The 18,626-nt window shown below is 37.2% G+C and overlaps 1 protein-coding gene across 4 annotated transcripts in view; it reads right to left on the reverse strand.

Annotated features, from left to right (window-relative positions):
- DENND5B (DENN domain containing 5B) overlaps positions 1 to 18,626 on the reverse strand; it is a 158,531-nt gene that overhangs the window by 81,460 nt on the left and 58,445 nt on the right. For 2 of the 4 annotated variants that reach the window (XM_019624972.1, XM_019624975.1), the window contains exons 2-3: positions 5,015 to 5,080; positions 1,942 to 2,051 (exon numbers count right to left, since the gene is read on the reverse strand). In XM_019624972.1, coding sequence (XP_019480517.1) covers positions 1,942 to 2,051; positions 5,015 to 5,080 — 176 coding nt within the window. The remainder of the gene's footprint in view (positions 1 to 1,941; positions 2,052 to 5,014; positions 5,081 to 18,626) is intronic. The other 2 variants (XM_019624974.1, XM_019624976.1) reach the window with 1 other exon arrangement.

The following is an 18,626-nucleotide window of genomic DNA, read 5'->3' on the forward strand; positions in this document are numbered from 1 at the left end:
GAGGAAATTAAGGGCAGTAAATCTATGACCCAAATGCAGACTGGTTTAATGGGATGTTTTTCAGAGATTTTCAAGAAGTGCCAGCAAATCCTTTCAGATTTGCAGCAATGAACAGAATGCTGTGTGGTGCTTATCCATCAAAACACACACCTATGCATTTATTTTTCAGAGGGAAACTTTTGCTACTCACACAGAATAATCTCAAAGGAAAGGGGTAAAGAAAATATCAAAGACAGATCAAGGAAGTTGATCATTGCTTTAAAACTTAATGTTTTGCAGATAGAAGCAAAAGCTAACATGGATATATCACTATTAATCCATTCAAATGACTAAAAGAAACAAAACACATCAAGTGTGGCATTTGGTTCCAAATAACTCCAGGTTCATATTACATAGGAACCTAGTTTTGGACACCATTCTGATTTCTTACAGAATAATTTATACCTTGAAATATTTTACTAATTTAAGAGGATGAAGTGTTACAATCTATTAACATTCTTATCCATTTTTCGACTGCTTCATTTTGACACTATTTTCTTTAATATCTTTTCATTTATTTGCTGACATAAGTGGCTGATAAATTATTTTTTGTCACTGCTGTTTGTTGACTATTTTAGTTGGAAGCTTGTCTGTACTCCAAGTCTCATAAAAATAACACTTGTGTCCTACTTAATATCTATAGCTCTGTCTTCACCAAAAATGAGGCCTTGCCCCACAGTATTAACTTCCAACAAAATGGCATCTCTGATTATTTTGGTATTGGGTAGCAGTTTAGAGAAATAACTACATTTTGCTCTGTAAAGAATCAAAGTGCCAAGTGGCTTAGGCATTTGTTCTTAGAAAAATTACCATGCTACTCCCTCCTTGGAGCAAGCCCAGACTGGAATGGGTTTACTGTGATACACAAATACCACAATAATGGGTCCAATGTGACCCATATCATTTTGGTACAGGTCAAAACTAAGTTACACAGTTTTTCTTTGGAGGGGACAGCATGCAGGTGGGGAAAAATGAGTTAGAGAGTAAAAAGGATCTGAATTTAACCTGAGACTCCCTGAATAACTTTGGGCAAGGAACTTAACCTCTATAAAATGTAAGAATCCTCACTGGGTACATGTAAGTACATCTGTGAAAGTAACATACATGAAGAATCTAGCAGGCATGTACTAAACATTAATTTTCATCCCTATTAGTTTTCACATCATAATGGGGTCTTTTGACTCTACCTTTAAAATACTCAAAAAGAACTACACTAATCAGTGTATCAGCCCACCTTTAACATCTCTGTGTCTATCATGTCTGATCTCTGATTTGCTCCCCTGATTTTTATAATCACAGCATTCATGGAAGTACAAAATATTATCCAGGCTTCAAAGCAGGACCCTTCCTAAATGACCTGAAAACTATGACCTACTTATGTCCAAGAATCTCTAAAGGGACCTATAATCATCAGTAGTAACTCATTATATTAATTCAAATTCCTTATAAACAAATTCCAGCTACTGTCTAAATAATGCATTGAAGTTCCTGTACCTCTTTACTCTGTGAATGTGATAAATTAGAGGCTCATCACATGGCATTCCTTGAAATGAAAACTGCAATCATATTCCTTCTATCAGGATCTTCTCCAGGCAAACAAAGTAATATCACTGTTTACCAAAGCATCGTGTATTAATACATACTTACAACACAGCTTGAGAGTTGGTAAAGAATATGGACTTGGAGGGTCCGCTGTATACACTTATTAGCTATGGGGGCCATACGCAAATTACTGAACCTCTCTGAGTTTCATTTTCTACATCTATAAATGAGGATATATTATAAAACTGTTTATTTAAAGGATTAAATTAAATGAAATAATGTAGGACATTCAAAATATAGTCACTATTGTCGTCTTAATAAAATAAAAGGAAGGCTAAAGAGGAAAAGAAAAACACATACCATGTTCACCGCATCTTGGTCAAAAGGATTCCATTCTATATTCTGAGGATAGTGGGCCAGAACCTTAGATTTGAATGTTCTTCTCAAAGGACTCTGGTCAAAATTTTCACCTATAACAAATAATAATTAGTTAATGTCCAAAATTTTTTCAAAAGCATGTCATAGTTTTATTTTTATTTTGTAGCCATGTCGACTGATAATATTGGAATCTGATTCAATTTCTACCTCTTAACAGTCTACCTTGTAAAATTCTCAAAGGACAACTAAACAGGAACTGTTAATAAGAGGTTTGCATTTAAAACTTCAGAATCTGAATTTTAAAATTCTGGCTAAACCACTGATACTAAAAATCAGATATGCTAAAATAATCCATGCAGTAACCTAATTATTGTCCTCATTTCAATATGTAGTGATTTAAAAAATCCATTTGGCAACATTAAAGAAATATTCCTGAATTAAGCTAATCATACTTATTATAATCCTGAAATTTTGTACATGGATCAACCCAATGCTGCAGTGTTTAAAGGAAGCAATGTGCTTGACTTTCCACAAAATTCTCTAATAAATATGACTGCATCTCCAGGATTTTACAAGTAATAGAGTTAAAAGAATTAGAAACAGTATTACTGAGTTGTCTAGTTTAGTAGACAAAACACATCAAACACACTAAACTCTGAAAAGAAACAAGCTATTCTAAGCCAAATTCATCATCTGTCAAAATTCTGGAAAGAAAAGTAGGCTATACTTTATTGTTATATATAAGAAAATTTAATAATAGCTGTCAGCTCAGGTCTTTATCTCCTTTACTAAATTAACTCCCATGAGACCTATTATCTGCAAATGCCTTATACTTTCATAAAATTTTTTAATGTCGATGGATCTTAAAATTCTCAATATCAAAAAGTTGAGACTGATGAATTGGAAGATCTTGGAGCAATATTATTCTGTTTCCTGTGTTTTTTCTACTTTTTAATAAGTTTACTTTTTAAGCACAGTACATGAGCTGTTATATGAAAAGATAAATGCAACTTACCAGAATTTGTTACAAGTAAAAATATCGTAAAGAAATTTTTGAGTCACTCTTGGACATATAGTTAAACTCAGTTTCCAGTTTTGAAAAAGCTATGAAAAGATGGATACTAAAACACCTTTTACTGCAAAACTTAACAGATCATGGGGCGGGGGGAGAAGTCATACTCTAAAATCTTGCTGTAGACTGTAATATAAAACACATAGGAGGTTTTTTGAATAAAGGAACGTAATTTAAGTAGATTTGTTGCAGCAAGTTTCTAATTTAAGGCTGCAGCTAATGGTCATTTTCCTTTGGTTTCTTCTTACATATTTAGGCAAGCACTTCATCTCTGTATCTTTCTACCCCCACATTTCCATCTTCTAAGAGATGGAGCGTTTTCACTTCTGGGAGAAAAACTGTCAAAGGGGTCTCTAAGAAATGTTTATCAATTTTTCACCATGCTTCTAGGGTATGTAAACATCAAAAAGTCAATGGAAAAATGTGAAACTGTCCATGAGTCAATGTGTCTGAAGAAAAGAGTCAGGGTTCAGAATGGTTAATTTCAGGAAGGGTAAATGATATCTTTAAGCTGATACCGGATTCTCATGAAAACACTAGGCTTTTTAGATTACTCACTTCTTCATTAAAAAGAAGGTTGCTTTTCATTTCACTTTAAGTCAGAGAAAAAAACAAAACAAAAACTTCCTCCTGGTTCTAAAGGTCTATGCTGCTGACTGTGCTGTTGACACAGCGACAGGATAGCCTCAGAAAATATACAGCTGTCAAGAAACTCTCCTCCACCCACCCTCAAATACCAGAAAGGCTTATTTTTATCATCCATAAATATAAACAAAATATGAAATACTGTGGGGCAGATAAAAGAGAACATAATGCAGGCTATAACTCCTTGAAATACTTACCTTTTAATGAATTCCTGCCTGAGTTTGGTTAAAATAGTAACATTATCTTCATTCATATCAAGTTATTAATGGGACAAGAGGTAAATCAGAAAAGTCATGACAGTGTCATTTTCAACATAACTGTTCTGTTAACTCAGGAACACCACACCCTCTTGAGGCACGATGAATCAACCAGTAGAGAGAGGACAGCCACCTCCAGAGAGAAAAGAATTTCACAAAAACAAAAACCGAAAAATCCCAGAAAACAGAAACACAAATCTAACAAAAGAAAAACAGAATCGCCATCATGACCACGACCACGACCACGACCACCACCACCACCACCACCATCACCACGATCACCAATGAGATTGCCAAAAAGGCGGGTGGGGGAGAATAGGAAAGATCAATGCTATATATACAGCTGTCTTGGCAAATATTAATATTACTTTTTTAATTAAAATTTATTGGAGTGGGTAATTATTATTTTGAAGGAAATTACAGGAAGAAACAAATGTAGAAATTCTGATAACACTTAGATTTAGAAATGAGTGGATGCATCTATTCCTACTAGTACCAGCCAAAGAAGAAAATCTTAGAGATGCCTTTTGGAGATGTGAGATGGGAGGACAACCTATCTTCTCATTTTGAGACCATGTTTTATAAACTTCTAACTTAGAATCTATTACTAGGACTTAATAGGAGAAATGAATCAGTCTAAGAATTTGGATTTTGAGGATATGGAAATTATACATAAGGATAAGTAAAGTATCCTTTACTTAAAATCCACCTTTCAAAGATTATCCTGAAATCAACAAGGATTATAAATTTGTGCAAATATTAATACCCCCCACTACAACTACATATAGACTTAATTCCAAGTAATATTGTCAAGTAACCTCCTACTAAACCTAAGCTGCAATAGTCTTTCCTATTAAAAATATAGGACATATCTGCCAAGAGAGCTTAAAGACTCATGAATAATTTTTTTTCAAGACTTGAAGCAAATGTGGTCTTTATGAAAATTAAGATGCAGATGAGAGAACAGAAATACAAAATAATACCTTTTTTGCCTAAGCAAAACTGAACAGACAATTATGACGGGCTTGCGGTGAATTAAAATAATGATTTCTAAAACCTCAACTTTTATTTTTATTTTTACCTGAAGTCGTATTTGCAGCATCTTGGCTCTTGCCATGACGGTCTGCTTCTAGCCATTGGTACAAAACTACATAATGTGACAGAAACAAAAAAGCTTTATGAACAAATAAACAAACAAAAAAGCAAAAATGACTTTGAAGAATGGAAATGAGAATAAAAAATTAAACAAAAACAATTAAACATGAAACATTAATATCAATGGAATGTATCTTAACACCAAGAGTATACAGCTTATAGTTATTAGTAAGAAAGCAAAGAGAATTAGTAATTGTATTTTACTGTAATATGTGAAATGCTATTTAAACATCTGTAACAGTTATTCATATGGGGAGAAGCACACATATCCTTAATGCTAATTTGAAGATAAGTGTCAGGAGAAAGTTAATGTTTCTATAGTTAGATATAACAAAATATGATAGTAAGACTAAATTAAAAATTACATCCCAACCTCTACACATATCACAATGGCTAAAGTCCAAAAAACTGACTATACCAAATGCTGACAAGTAGGCAAGTGACAGAACCTCATAAACTGCTGGTGGAAATGCAAAATGGTACAGCCAATTTGGAAGACAGTTTGGAAATTTCTTACAATGCCAAACATAGTCTTATCATATGATCCTATAACCCCAGTCTAATCAGGAGAAAAACATCAGACAAATTCCAAGAGGACCAACCTACAATATACCTGAGGAATAAACACTTGTCAAAGCTGTGAAGGTCATCAAAAACAAGAAAAGTCTGAAAAACTGTCACAGCCAAGAGGAGCCAAAGGAGACATGACAACTGAATGTAATGTGGTATAATGGATAGGATCCTCCAACAGAAAAAGAATATTAAATAAACATGAAGGAAATCTGAATACAGCACAGACTTCAGTTAACCATAATGTATCAGTAATGATTCATTATTTGTAACATGCATCATACAACCAAAAGATGTTAATGATACAGAAAACTGGACATGTGTAGATGGGGGTTTACGGGGCTATATGGGAACTTTGTGTTATCTTCTCCACTTTTCTATAAATCTAAGACTGCTCTAAAAATCACATCTGTTTTAAAAATTACATTCCATTATTTAAGGTGAAGACAAAAGCATAAATTATACCCAAATCTTTTAAGTAGTCTACCTTTTATAAATCACTATGCAAACATAAGCTCAAGTTGGCTTTATACTGTGATTCCACTTAGTGAACTATCCTCTTAAGCACTATTAACTAGGAAATATCAACTCCTGGAGGAAAGTTTACTACAGTGAGGACACAGGCTATTAAAAAATTCACACTAGAGCTCTGTAACTTAGCAGCTTTGAAGAGAGTTAAAACTTCTGTATGTCTTTTATGGGTTACCCAAATGTCTACAACTTTTAGACAACTTTTTTAAAAATTAAAATGTATTGGGGTGACAATGGTCAACAAGACTACATAGGTTTCAAGTGTACAATTCTATAATATATCATCTATATATTGCATTATGTGTTCACCACCCAAAGTCAGTTCTCCTTCCATCACCATATATTTGATCCCCTTTACCTTCTTCTACCATCTCCCCTCCCCCCTTTCCCTCTGGTAGCCACTAAACTGTTGTCTGTGTCTATGAGCTTTCAACTTTCAGGCATCTTTAAAGAGATGTCAGAGTCTTTTCTTTAAAGAGTCAAATAATGATAATATACGGTCTTAAATGACCAGGGAAAGTTGCTTATGGAACTCCTGAATCAAAAGAATAAAGGAACTGATTCATTATAAATGACTAATGGCACCCTGAAATCACCAAGTTATTTGGATCTTTAGGGCCAGCCAGGACTACGAACTGACATCCATCATCAGGGACAGAGACCAAAACCAGACCTCTGAAGAGCCCCCACACACATATCCAGTGTGCAAGGTCCCTGGTTGAGGGTTCCCACATGGGTACACAAGTCAGTACCTCATGCAGGACACTGCACACTTCTGGAAGGCAAACAATTGTTACAATTGGGACAAGCACGAAAGAATTCAGAATTAGAGAAGCAGACCTCACTCATTAAATATATACTACAGGTATTTCTTCTTTCTAGTTTGCAGGAATAACAACTACTCATTAGAGTAGTGTAGTATTAGAACATGACACAAAAATCTCCCCATTTATTAAAGCAAGCATGAACTTTGCAACTAACACTAATATACTAATATACACTCTCACAAAAATGAGACACAAAGTAGGAAAACTAATCCATTAATTGGTCTAATAATTCTGCCTCTTATCTAAAGCCTATTCTGCCCTGATTAAGGTGAAAACTCTTGGTTGTGTTCAGGGTATCAGTAGGAATACTTACCAATAGTTCCAATTACTTCACATAGCCCTTGTTTCTGGTTTTATCAGAGGAAAAAAAATATGAAGGCATTCCAGGTCAATTTACTCTGACCAGTTACACAGAGAATTATACATAAGCGACAATCATTTAAACAGATTTAGAGATTCAATTATTTTATCATTGCCTCCAGGTTACCCAAGTCCAATTAACTATGGTCTAAATAATTCACAGAAATTTCCAGTGACATAAGTGCATCTGCGTCATGCAAAGCTATGTGAATCACACTCAGGCCAAATGTGGATTTCAAAGTCAACTTTATAGATGCGGTGGAAATGGACAACTATGGATGCTGCCCATGAAATCCATTATGAGGCAAAGATAAAGGGAGGATGTGAGGTTACTCTTCTTCATACGTCTATCCACACAGGGTCCCAACTGTCTGTCTCCAAAGACCCAGCCTGAATGGCAGGAGCCGCAGCTGGAGCTGGGATGGGGAATACTGGGCAGCAGTAGGTCCTACAGGACAAACTGACTAAAGAAAGAGAAATTGAGGGGAGGTACAGATTGGTAACTAAAATGAAAGGGAACTCACTCCTGTGACATCCACAGAAAGACATTCACTGTACACATGGGCTGTCTTCACCTCACAGAGAGCTGTCTTCTTCGAAGCAGATACCCTTAGGAGGCATATTTATCATTTATTCTGATGATTCTACCACTATTTAAATAATCTCTGAGCAGGTGGCATACAGGTAGAGGCTTAATGATGTAAAATTATCATAGTTAACATAGTTTACTTTATGTCTGTGTTATTCTAAGTGATCTACATATATTAACTCATTTCATCAACATAATTACATCTATGAAGTAGGTCCCTATGATTTTACAGATATAGAAACTGAGGCACAGAAAGGTTAAATAACTTGCCCAAGGTCAGACAACTAGAAAATTCAAACCTAAGCAGTCTGATTCCAGAGTCTGTGCTCTTGACGTATGAAATCACCTCAGAAAAGAGTATTTCAAGAGGGGAAGTAGCAAGTGCATGATCGTGAGGCAGATGTGAGCTTGCCATGGCTGAGGTACAGCAGGGAAGCCAGCACATCTATGTATTTGAGTGAGGTGGTAGAAGATGAGGTCAGAGACGTTAACCAGTGCCTTGAGGACAATGGTGAGATCTTGCAACTTTACACTAAGTTATTATGGGAGGTAACTGGAGCGCTTTAAACAAAAAAGTGACTCTGTTTTAATGGCAGCTGAAAAAACAGACTGTAGTGGGTAAGAGTGAAAACAAAGAAACCAATTAGGAGGCTTCTACAATAATCTAGGCAAGAGATGGATTAAGGAAACAGTATTAGGATGGTGAGAAGTGATAAGATTCTAAATAGTTTTGAAGGTATAAAAGGTATGATTTGCTGACACATTAGATGTGAGGGAAAGGAGCAGTCAAGAAGGATATCATAGGCAAGTCAAGTGACTGCCTCCCAGTGTCAGTGCGAGACAAAGCCAGACTAGAGCTTGTTTCTTGAAACTTATAGAGCATGAATGTCTAAATAAATACAATGATATTATGAAAAAAGAAAGGGTATCATGACACTACTCTTTTTGGTCTGAGCAACTGAATGAATAGTGTAGCTATTTACTGAAATGAGAAAAAGTGGAGTTCCAGCGGGTTTGGGGCAGTGTTAGGGACTAGAATAGGAATTCAGTTTTGGATATGTTAAGTCTGAGATGTCTATTAGTTATCCAAGTGACATTTTTGAGTAAGCACTACATATATATATATATATATATATATATATATACATACACACACACACACACACACACACACATACATACATACATATGGTTGAAATGCAAGGGGAAACCTAGAAATTCAACAGTCAATATCAAATAGATGGTATTTAATGTCACAGGGTTAGATAAGATCACCTAGGAAATGAATATAGATGAAGAGAGGAAGGACAGAGCCCTAGGGGACTCACATAACATTAAGAGGTTGGAAAGAGGATGAGGAACTGGCAAAACCAGAAATGAGTAAAAGGAGCCAGTGAGGTAAGGGAAAAAATCAGAAGCATGGGCATCATGGAAGCCAAGTAAAGAAAACATTTTAACAAGAAGGGAGCTGACAACATGGAAGGCACTGTGACCTTGACAAAGAGATTTCTGTGGAGTGGTAGATATGAAAACCCATCTGAAAAAAAAAAACAACCATCTGGAGCTGTTCCAAAAAAGAATACAAAGAAAGGAAGTAGAGGCAGAAAGTGTAAATAACTCTTCTGCAGATTTTTGCTAGAAAGATAAGAAACGGAAAATATTAGAAGAGACTATGGGGTCGAGGGAAAGGGTTTTTGTTTTGTTTTCTAAAGATAGGTGATATTAACTCATTCAAGTAAATTTCCAGTGTGCCCATACTGTGCCAGGAATTGAGGACAAAGACCAGCCACATTCTAACTAGGCACCGTGCATCCTACCACTAAGCACAGAACACAACAGTAGATTATTTACCTGCAAAATTAACCTATGAATCCAGGATCTACAATACAGTCTTCTGATAAGAAGGAATACACAAAGCACTTTGCTCCTAACCTATGCTTGTCATACTATCCCTGTTGTAATAAAATGTGAAATAAGAAAATAACTTTAAAAAGTCAGCAAAATATTGTAACTGATATCATGAAACTCTCTAAGAGCAAAGGGTCCTTAATTTTTAGGTAAATAATCAAATAAGTGCCATGTGTTCTTCAGTACTTAGTAAATGAGTTTTCTTATTCTGAAGAATATGTAAGTGATTTTCATATAATGATAGCCAAGAAAATAAGGTTCTAATTCTGGTTGAATATCCCGAGGTCTAGCAGCCTAGGACAAACCACAACTTCTTTGAGCAAAGTTTCCCTCATATATAAAATATGAATTATTACTATAATAACAATGTGTTATTATTATTAATCTACTATGAGAATCATTTATCTAATTATTCATGGGAAAGCATATCATTATTCATGTTGCATTTTATCATGCAATATAGAACAAATATTCCCCTATTGCTAAAGAACTCACTCTCTGCTAAAGAAAATCCAAGAGGCCACCTGTTCCCTTCAGGAACAAAAGAAAGTCATCTACCAATAAAATATTTATAATCGACAAGTAATACTATAGAGCTGGAGTTCTAAGATGATTCAAACTGAAACTTTTCTGCTGCCTGACTCAAAGAAGCAGTTATGTTCAGAGCTAAAGTAGACCTTTCCCTCCATTTCCATTCATTACTTTTTGCTGCCAATATGCTCATGAAAAAAAAAAGGGAGTCAGAAACACAAGTAACTCAGTTTAGTTTACACAGGGGTACCAATTAACATACACAAGAATACCACTTTCTTCCTCCTACCCTCGTCAAAAAAAAAAATCCTGCATAAGAAATAAAGTTCTGTAAAAGCAAGATACAAATTATATGGTAGGGAAGGGGGTCTCATTTGTTTTACTAATGCTCCTGCCTCATGGTTTAAAAAATCATTCTAACATAAGTAAAATAGAGCAAAACAATATTAGTAACAGGATTCACTGGGGAAGACAATCTTCCTATAAGAATCAACCAGAAGCATTATTATTCCAACAATTACCTGAAGTTGTTGGTACAACAATGCTCGGTTGATGTGATTTTTGCTAAGCAAAAACAGCCCCTAAGTCTCTCTGCATCAATGTGACTTCCAATTTTAATTTTAAAAAATCTAAAGACCATCTTCATCTCTCCCCCTACTTGGCCTTTCTACAGCATTTTACACTTGGCTCCCCTTGCTCCCTTGCGTTCTGTGATACCAATCTCTCCAAGCTCTCTCATCTCCATGATCACTGCAACAGTCCCTCTGCTGTGGTATGTTTATCTTATTCTTTCGTTGGACAAATGTATTCTGAGATGGTTAGCCATGTGAGTCCACAGAGTAAGGTCATACCCTGTGGGTAGAGGGTACTGTCTTTCTTGAAGGAGGGAGACATTGTTAATTATCTTGGAAAATACATCCTATGACATGAAAAGAAATCCTGGAAGATGGAACTTAAGACTGATATGAAGAAGGAACTTTCCTCTTTTCCCCTTTCTAGACCTTATTCCCTTGAGCCTTGACTACAAGCAGTCCAGATATGCTTACGGACTCTCCTCACTGGTGGGAGGAAAAAAACCCAATCTGCCATGTGGAGGAAGACCTTGGTTTTAGCAAGGAGGCAATCTCCACCTGGGAAAGAACACAACTCAGTCAAGGACCCCAAAGGACCAACGGATTCTATGAGCAATGGAAGCAGCCACACAGATGTTTTCCTAAACTGGTTGTATTACTTTCCATTTATGATTTCCTTCTGTAATCTGTAAGAATTTTATGAAGTCTTACACTCTCAGCTGTAAGAAAGAAGAGGCCAACACAGTAAAGAGAGAGCTGTATTCCCCTAAGACCAGCATAGTGGTAGGAGCAATGATTGGTGAGAACGCCAAGTGGAAGATGAATCTTGGTAACAAGATTTGGGGTTGGAAAGTTCAGCTGCCCATATCCAAGTTGGTATTCTCTCTTTCTGACCAATTCTTATGGACTGGGCAGTTATTAAAGGAGCTTGCTGTTAAGTCACCTCCATAGGTTTCTCTTCTTCTACTGCTCCCTATATACTCATATGTGCATATTTGTGTTCCACAGGGTTCTGTTCATTCATTTTTTTCTTACTCTACACACTCCAACAGCTTACACTACCAACTTATATGAATGACTTCCAAATATACACTCTTGTCTCCAGGTCAGCATTTCCAAGTGCCTATTGGAAACCTTTTCACAAGCTGTTAAAAGTCAAAGTACCTTAAACTGAACTCCTTATATGCCTCTCAGGCTACCGCTTCTTCCTCTGTTCCTTGTGTCAATTAATAATACCAAGACTCACCCAAGTCAAAACCTGGAATTTACTCCCCATTCTCTAAAAAGGATGAGGAAAATAAAATGGAATGGAAGAAATCCCTTTTACCATATAAAGTCTTTTCTGTAATAAGGAGGGTTCCAATTTTCTCATAATGTGGAGAATGAAACTTCACTGTTCTGCTTCTGGAGCATAAATACAGAATGACTAAGCCATATGTGACCTTAAATACTTAGTCTTTCTGTGTTTTCCAGAAAGGAAAATGGCAATGATGAGTAAAGTTATGTCATAAAAATATGTCATAAATATTATAAAGGTTTTTTTCAAAATCCTCCTTGAAATGTTAGGAAAAGTGAACAGGACAGCAAGCATGCTTAACAGCATCCTTGATTTACAGAGTTAGTTCTCCATTTGCTTGCATCAATTTTTCACTTAAAAAAATCCCACCAAACTATTCATTAATATGAATTTATTATTAGGTACTGACTTGTAGTTGGAACAAATGCCCTAGAGTTACTAATAATAAGGCAATATATGCAGTATTTCCAACAAATATTGTAAAAGCCAGGAAAAACTATGTATGTGTGCATGTACATGTGTGTGTCTGAATAAAGGTAACCCTGAATAAAAGGTGATCCACACATCATTATCACCCAAAGTCCATAGTTTCCAACAGGGTTCACTCTTGGTGATGTACATTCTAGGGATGTTGACAAATGTATAATGACATGTACCCACTATTATAGGATGGTACAGAATAGTTTCAGTGCCCTAAAAAATCCTCTGTGCTGTCTAGTCGTCCCTCCTCCTCTGCTAACCCCTGGCAACCTCTGATCTTTTTACTGTCTTGATTGTTTAGCCTCTTCCAGAAAATCATCTAGTTGGAATCATATATGAGTACTATAAAGTCCTTCCAGGTTGGCTACTTTCATTTAGTAATATGCATTAAAGGTTTCTCCATGTCTTTTCCTGGCTTGTAGCTTATTTAGCACTGAATAATATTCCACTGTATGGATGTACCACAGTTTATATATCCATTCACCTTCTGAAGGTTATCTTGGTTGCTTCCAAATTTTGGCAATTATGAATAAAGCTGTTAGAAACATCTCTGTGTAGGTTTTTGTATATATATATAAGTTTTCAGCTCCTCTGGATAAATACCAAGGAGTGTGATTGATGGATCATATGGTGAAATACATTTGGTTTTGTAAGAAACTGTCACACTGTCTTCCAAAGTGGCTGTAACATTTTGCTTTCCCACTGGCAATTATGAGAGTTAAATGTTTACTTTTAACATTTATTAATTTACTTAGATATTATATTTATGTTGTCAGCCTTGATGTGATTGTCAACAGTGGCTGTCATCATTACAGCTTTTTGAGTCATCTAACACATGACTATATTGACTATAAAGGGTTATTATATAACAGTTATATATGTAATGAGACAAAATTATACATGCCTACAGAAAACAATATTCTCTCTACTTTAACAAATAAACCAATGAGCTCTAACAATGAATCTTAACTATTACTTTGAAGTCTGTGAGTAACCATGGATATGGACACCTCAGGAATGACATATTTACTCCCCACTTTTATAAAAGGGGCAGTAAAAATGGTCTGATCTGCAGGATACAGGATGAGCTTTCTTAGTCAAGAATCACAAATTCTTGGACTCACAATAGGAAGAGTTCTTAGAGAACAAAGAGGGAATCACTTCCACTCCCCACCTGCTGATTTCTCTCCCTCAATAAGCAGTACAACCGTTCTCCCGTGGCTCAAGTCAGAGAGCTGGAGTCATCCGTGACTCCTCCTCCTTACTCTCCACATCTAATCAATCTCTTCATCCTATTGATTTAACCCCCTATTTTTCTTAAATCTATCCAACTCTCTCCATCCCGCGCCCACTGTGCTAGTCAGATCCAGTGTCGTCTCTCATCAGAGTTACTACAAATATCGTCACTGTCTTAACTGCCGTCCAGGCTTACTCCCGCCAATTACTACTTCATAAGGCAGCCAAGAAATCTTTCTAAATACAAATCTGATGGAGCTCCCCTTCAAAACCCTTCAATAGTGCTTCATTATCCTAGGATAAATCTCAAATTCCTTAACATAGCTTCAAAATTGTTCATAATCTGAGGGCTTATGCCTTAGCCCTTCCTGTAGAATTTTCTATTATCCTTCGTATTCTGTACTCCAGCCATGCAGAAACCACTAGCTGTTCACTATATGCACTGTGCTCTCTCAAAAAGGACAGCACAGTGCTGAATGACAAGTGCGCAGTTGGTAAAAGGAGGGATGTGTCTCTAAACATACAAGTTGCACTTTAAATTAACAGCCTTATTTTCATTAATGGTTGTATTCAGAGGTTGGTCTGTAAGAGAATTCATGCCCAACAGGGACAATGTTACAGGTGCTTACGGTGGTTGTCTCACTATATCCCTAGCCCTAAATTAACAGGGTGCTTTTAATGACCCAGGACAAGATCTGGGAAGGTCAGAGAAGAGAGAGGAGCAGAGATAAAAGTGCAGAAGCTCTAGGATCCACAGCTGACGAAGGGCTGGGAAGGGAAGGCCAGAGGCCCAGGGAGTCAGGTGAGACTTTTGAGAATCATCCCATGGAGCTCAATCCTTCACTGTGCCTTTTGGTCTCACACTCTCTTCTCTGTATTTTCCTTTTCTTCCCCCTTTCCCTTCCTCTCTCTCCTTCTTACCCTCAGCCATTTACTGTGCCCGGGCAAGCCCCCCTAGTGGGGGTTCTCCTTCCCTAACTCAGGCTTGCACTGTGGGGGTGAGAAGCCTGGGTTCCCAAGAGGATCTGTGAGCATGCTTTGCAATGGGAGCAGTGCTGAGAAGAGAGGTAGGGAAAGGGAGTCTGGTAACTGAAGCCTGGGGAGTCAGAGGCCTCTTAGTTCAGATTCTCTCATTACGTAGTTCCTCTTACTTCCTCTTCTAGACTAAAAGTCCCCACACCAGAGAACACTCTATAAACACATAAAATCCGATTCTAATATTTTAGAAAATAACACTGCATGAATAATTGATAACATGCTAGATTTGAAAAATCTTTCAAAGATAATGCAGTCCATCTATCCCCCTCCCCATTTATAGCAAATATATATATATATATATTTTTTAAGCTGAGCCATCCTGCCACCTGTTGGCAGCTCAGCGGCAGCTCAGCGGCAGCTCAGCTTGGGCCAGGCATCGAACCACTGTTGCTCAGAGCTCAAACTCTTGAGCGAGCTCTTAACCAACTGAGCCACTCGGCCGGCCCTGCAAATGTATTTTTTAGATGGCTTTTAATCAAGCTTTTAGTACTACATACTACCTTCCCTTCTTAAACTAACTTAAACTCACCAGAATTCCACACTCACTGCATCATACTCAACTAGCATAGCTAGTTTTCTGTGTTTTCTTTCCTTTTTTATCCGTTTTGTTTCATGCTGTGCTAATTTAACCTCATCTTGGTAAACAAGAAAATGGTCAGCATTTGACAGATTCTTGCTAGCTGCAGCAACTGCAGCTGGCCTGTGTACAAACCAATTTTGTTCACTCTTTATCCTGGCAGGGGGCCCTGCCCTAGAATTGTTTTAGGACTAGTCAGCATTAAACCTGTGTCAGAAAGGTTGCTGAAAGCAGGCATAGAGCAAGGCCGGGTAACAACGCTGTTCAGGAAAAGCATTAAGACAAATGCAGCCGCTGTGCACAAATCTAGGCGTTTTGCTCCTGACAGTACATCTGGGGCCTAGCTTATTTTCTGTGCCTTGACATTTCTGTGAAAATGACTTGGAAAGAGGATTAGGGAGGAAAGAGATGCACCAAATTTTCTGTGTTTCTTTCTTCCTGGCATGATGGGTGCTTGGTGACTGCCCGAAAATGTGACTTACTTCAGATGATAGCAAATGGGAAAGAAGTGAATGCATCCTTTGCCACTTTGTGTAGCTGAAAACATTGTATGGCTTTTCTTTGGGTATTTAGTAAGTTAGATGGCATGATCTTCTACAGTTGTGCCTGAGGTACAAGAAACAGGAGATGTGCCTAACAACATCCAGAGTAGATAAAAACAACTCTTTGTCTAAAAACTTTGTTAAAGAATAAATTCCTCAACATCAAATGAATGAATATTGGAGTATTTTTTTCCTACTCACCTACTAATGGGTCCAGTCTATACCTTTCAGTGTGTCACATTCATTTTGTACTAGAACTTAAATGAGAATGAAGTGTACTCGATCAATCTTTCAATGCCATTAGCTAGATAAAAATTGTTCAATAATTTCACAAGCACCTGCCAAAGAAGGCCACGAGGCTTCCCTAAATACCGCCAGATCTGTGGGGCTGGTACAGAAGCCAAAAAAGGAATGTCCATTTGTCTGATCACAGTAATTCTTGAACATACGGTTGTTTTTTGTGCATCTGCTCACACAATTCTCATTAAATGCCTAGTAAGTCAGTGAATGTAACAGATGTGCATGTAAAGATTGAGTTTTTTATAACAGCTTTATTGAGATATATTTCATATACTCTAACATTCACCCTTTTAAAGTACACAATTCAGTGTTTTTTAGTACATTCACAGAGTTGTGCAACCATCACCACGATCCGATTTTATTTTAGAACATTTTGTCACCCCCAAAAGAAACCCTGTACCCATTAGTAAACAGAATTTTTTACATAGGAGCCATCCTGTTTGCTAGGAGTGTTTGCTACCTGTACAGGCGCTTCTTGGTCTTTGTCAATGGAAACATGGCAAAAAAAGTTTTTAGAGTGTTTCGACAACACAAAGTTTCAAAAAATGTTTTTCAAATAAACTTTTTCTTTAGTTCAATCTTATCCATGCACCAGTTTGGGGACTTTCTCTGCAAAAATAATTTATTTGCAGAAGAATGAACAAACATTATCCAACTTACAGATTTCAACACACATTGTAACCTCATCTGCAAAAGCCAGTTTCCTGCATATATTCTGTGTTGAGGCTCTTATTAATAAAGTTAGCTATAGGGCTCTATAGAACTTTTCAACCTTGTTTTTCAAATATATGAAAACAATTTTGTATTATCACAGTTTCCTGACATTTATGAAATAAAATGAAACACTTTCTAATCAAACAGCTAGCATAAAAGGCAAGTAACTGCACTGAAATAAATTTAATCATCAATGAAAAAAATAAAAATCTAATGTAAGTTATATCATAATTTAGAATTTGCTGGGCTGGCCGAGTGGCGCGTTGGTTAGGAGTTGGCTTGGGACACCAGCTCTGAGCAGCAGGGCCCCGGTTCGGATCCCACGTGAGGGCCAGTGATGCTGCGCCCTCTACAGCTAAGATGGTGAACCACAGCTCGACCTGGAGCTGGGATGCCCATAAGTCACCGGCGATGGCGTAGACTGCAGTGGGGCTACTGTGAGCTACGATGAGTGGGTGGCAGCGGGTGTGAGCTTTCGTGAGCTGCCGTGAGCCACCGTGAGCGGCCGTCCAGAGGCCGGCAACCGATCTGCCTTACCCAGGAAGAGCGCAATGATAATACCAACATGGGCCAGTGAAGCAACGTCCTCCACAACTAGAATGAATAACAAAAGGACAGCAACTTGTCTGTTCCCCTCCGCCAATTCCCCAATAAAACCTTTATAAAAAAATGAATTTGCTAATAGCCACATTTTTAAAATAGTTAAAAGGAACTGGAAAAATTAACTGTCATCGCATAATTTAGCCCAATGTATCCAAAATACTGCTTCAACTTTTAATCAATATAGAAAATTTTACTGAGATACTAAGTCTTTCAAATCTGGTGAGTATTTTATACTTATTGCACATCTCATTTTGAAATAGTCAAGTTTCAAGCACTCATTAGCCACGTGTGGCTAAGTGGCCCCAATACTGAGCAGCAGCGCCTCAGATTCCTGAAGTTAGTTTCTCTTTCAACTCATCATAAGGGATTGCATTAGTTTATGTCCATCATCCCTTGCCCAGATTATTCCAGTGGACTCCTAACCAGTCTCCTTGTCAATCCAGCCTCTTCACTGCCCAAATGATCTTAATGCTAATATGCTAGTCTGATCATTTCAATCCCCTGCATAAAATCCTTCAGTTGCTCTTTACAGCTGAATAAAAATCCAAATTCATTAACTTATAATATACAACTTACGTTTGGCCTTTCACCACCTCTCGAGTTTACTTTCTACTCTTCGTCCTCTCTCCCATGTTGGCTATAGTAAATTACTTGCTGTCATATTCATACCCTTTCTGCCTTACAAGTGTTTTTCCGCAGTTTAAGACATCCTCCCCTCAATCCTTGCCAATTTAGCAAACATCTGCTCCTAGTTCAGTGTTACCGTATTTGCCGGCGTATAAGACGATTTTTTGGCCCTGAAAAATATGCCTCCAAGTGGGGGGTTGTCTTATACGCCAGGTACACTTCAGATAGACTGCCCA

The sequence above is a fragment of the Hipposideros armiger genome, unplaced genomic scaffold (genome assembly GCF_001890085.2).
Source record: "Hipposideros armiger isolate ML-2016 unplaced genomic scaffold, ASM189008v1 scaffold_610, whole genome shotgun sequence".
Classification (NCBI taxonomy): domain Eukaryota; kingdom Metazoa; phylum Chordata; class Mammalia; order Chiroptera; family Hipposideridae; genus Hipposideros; species Hipposideros armiger.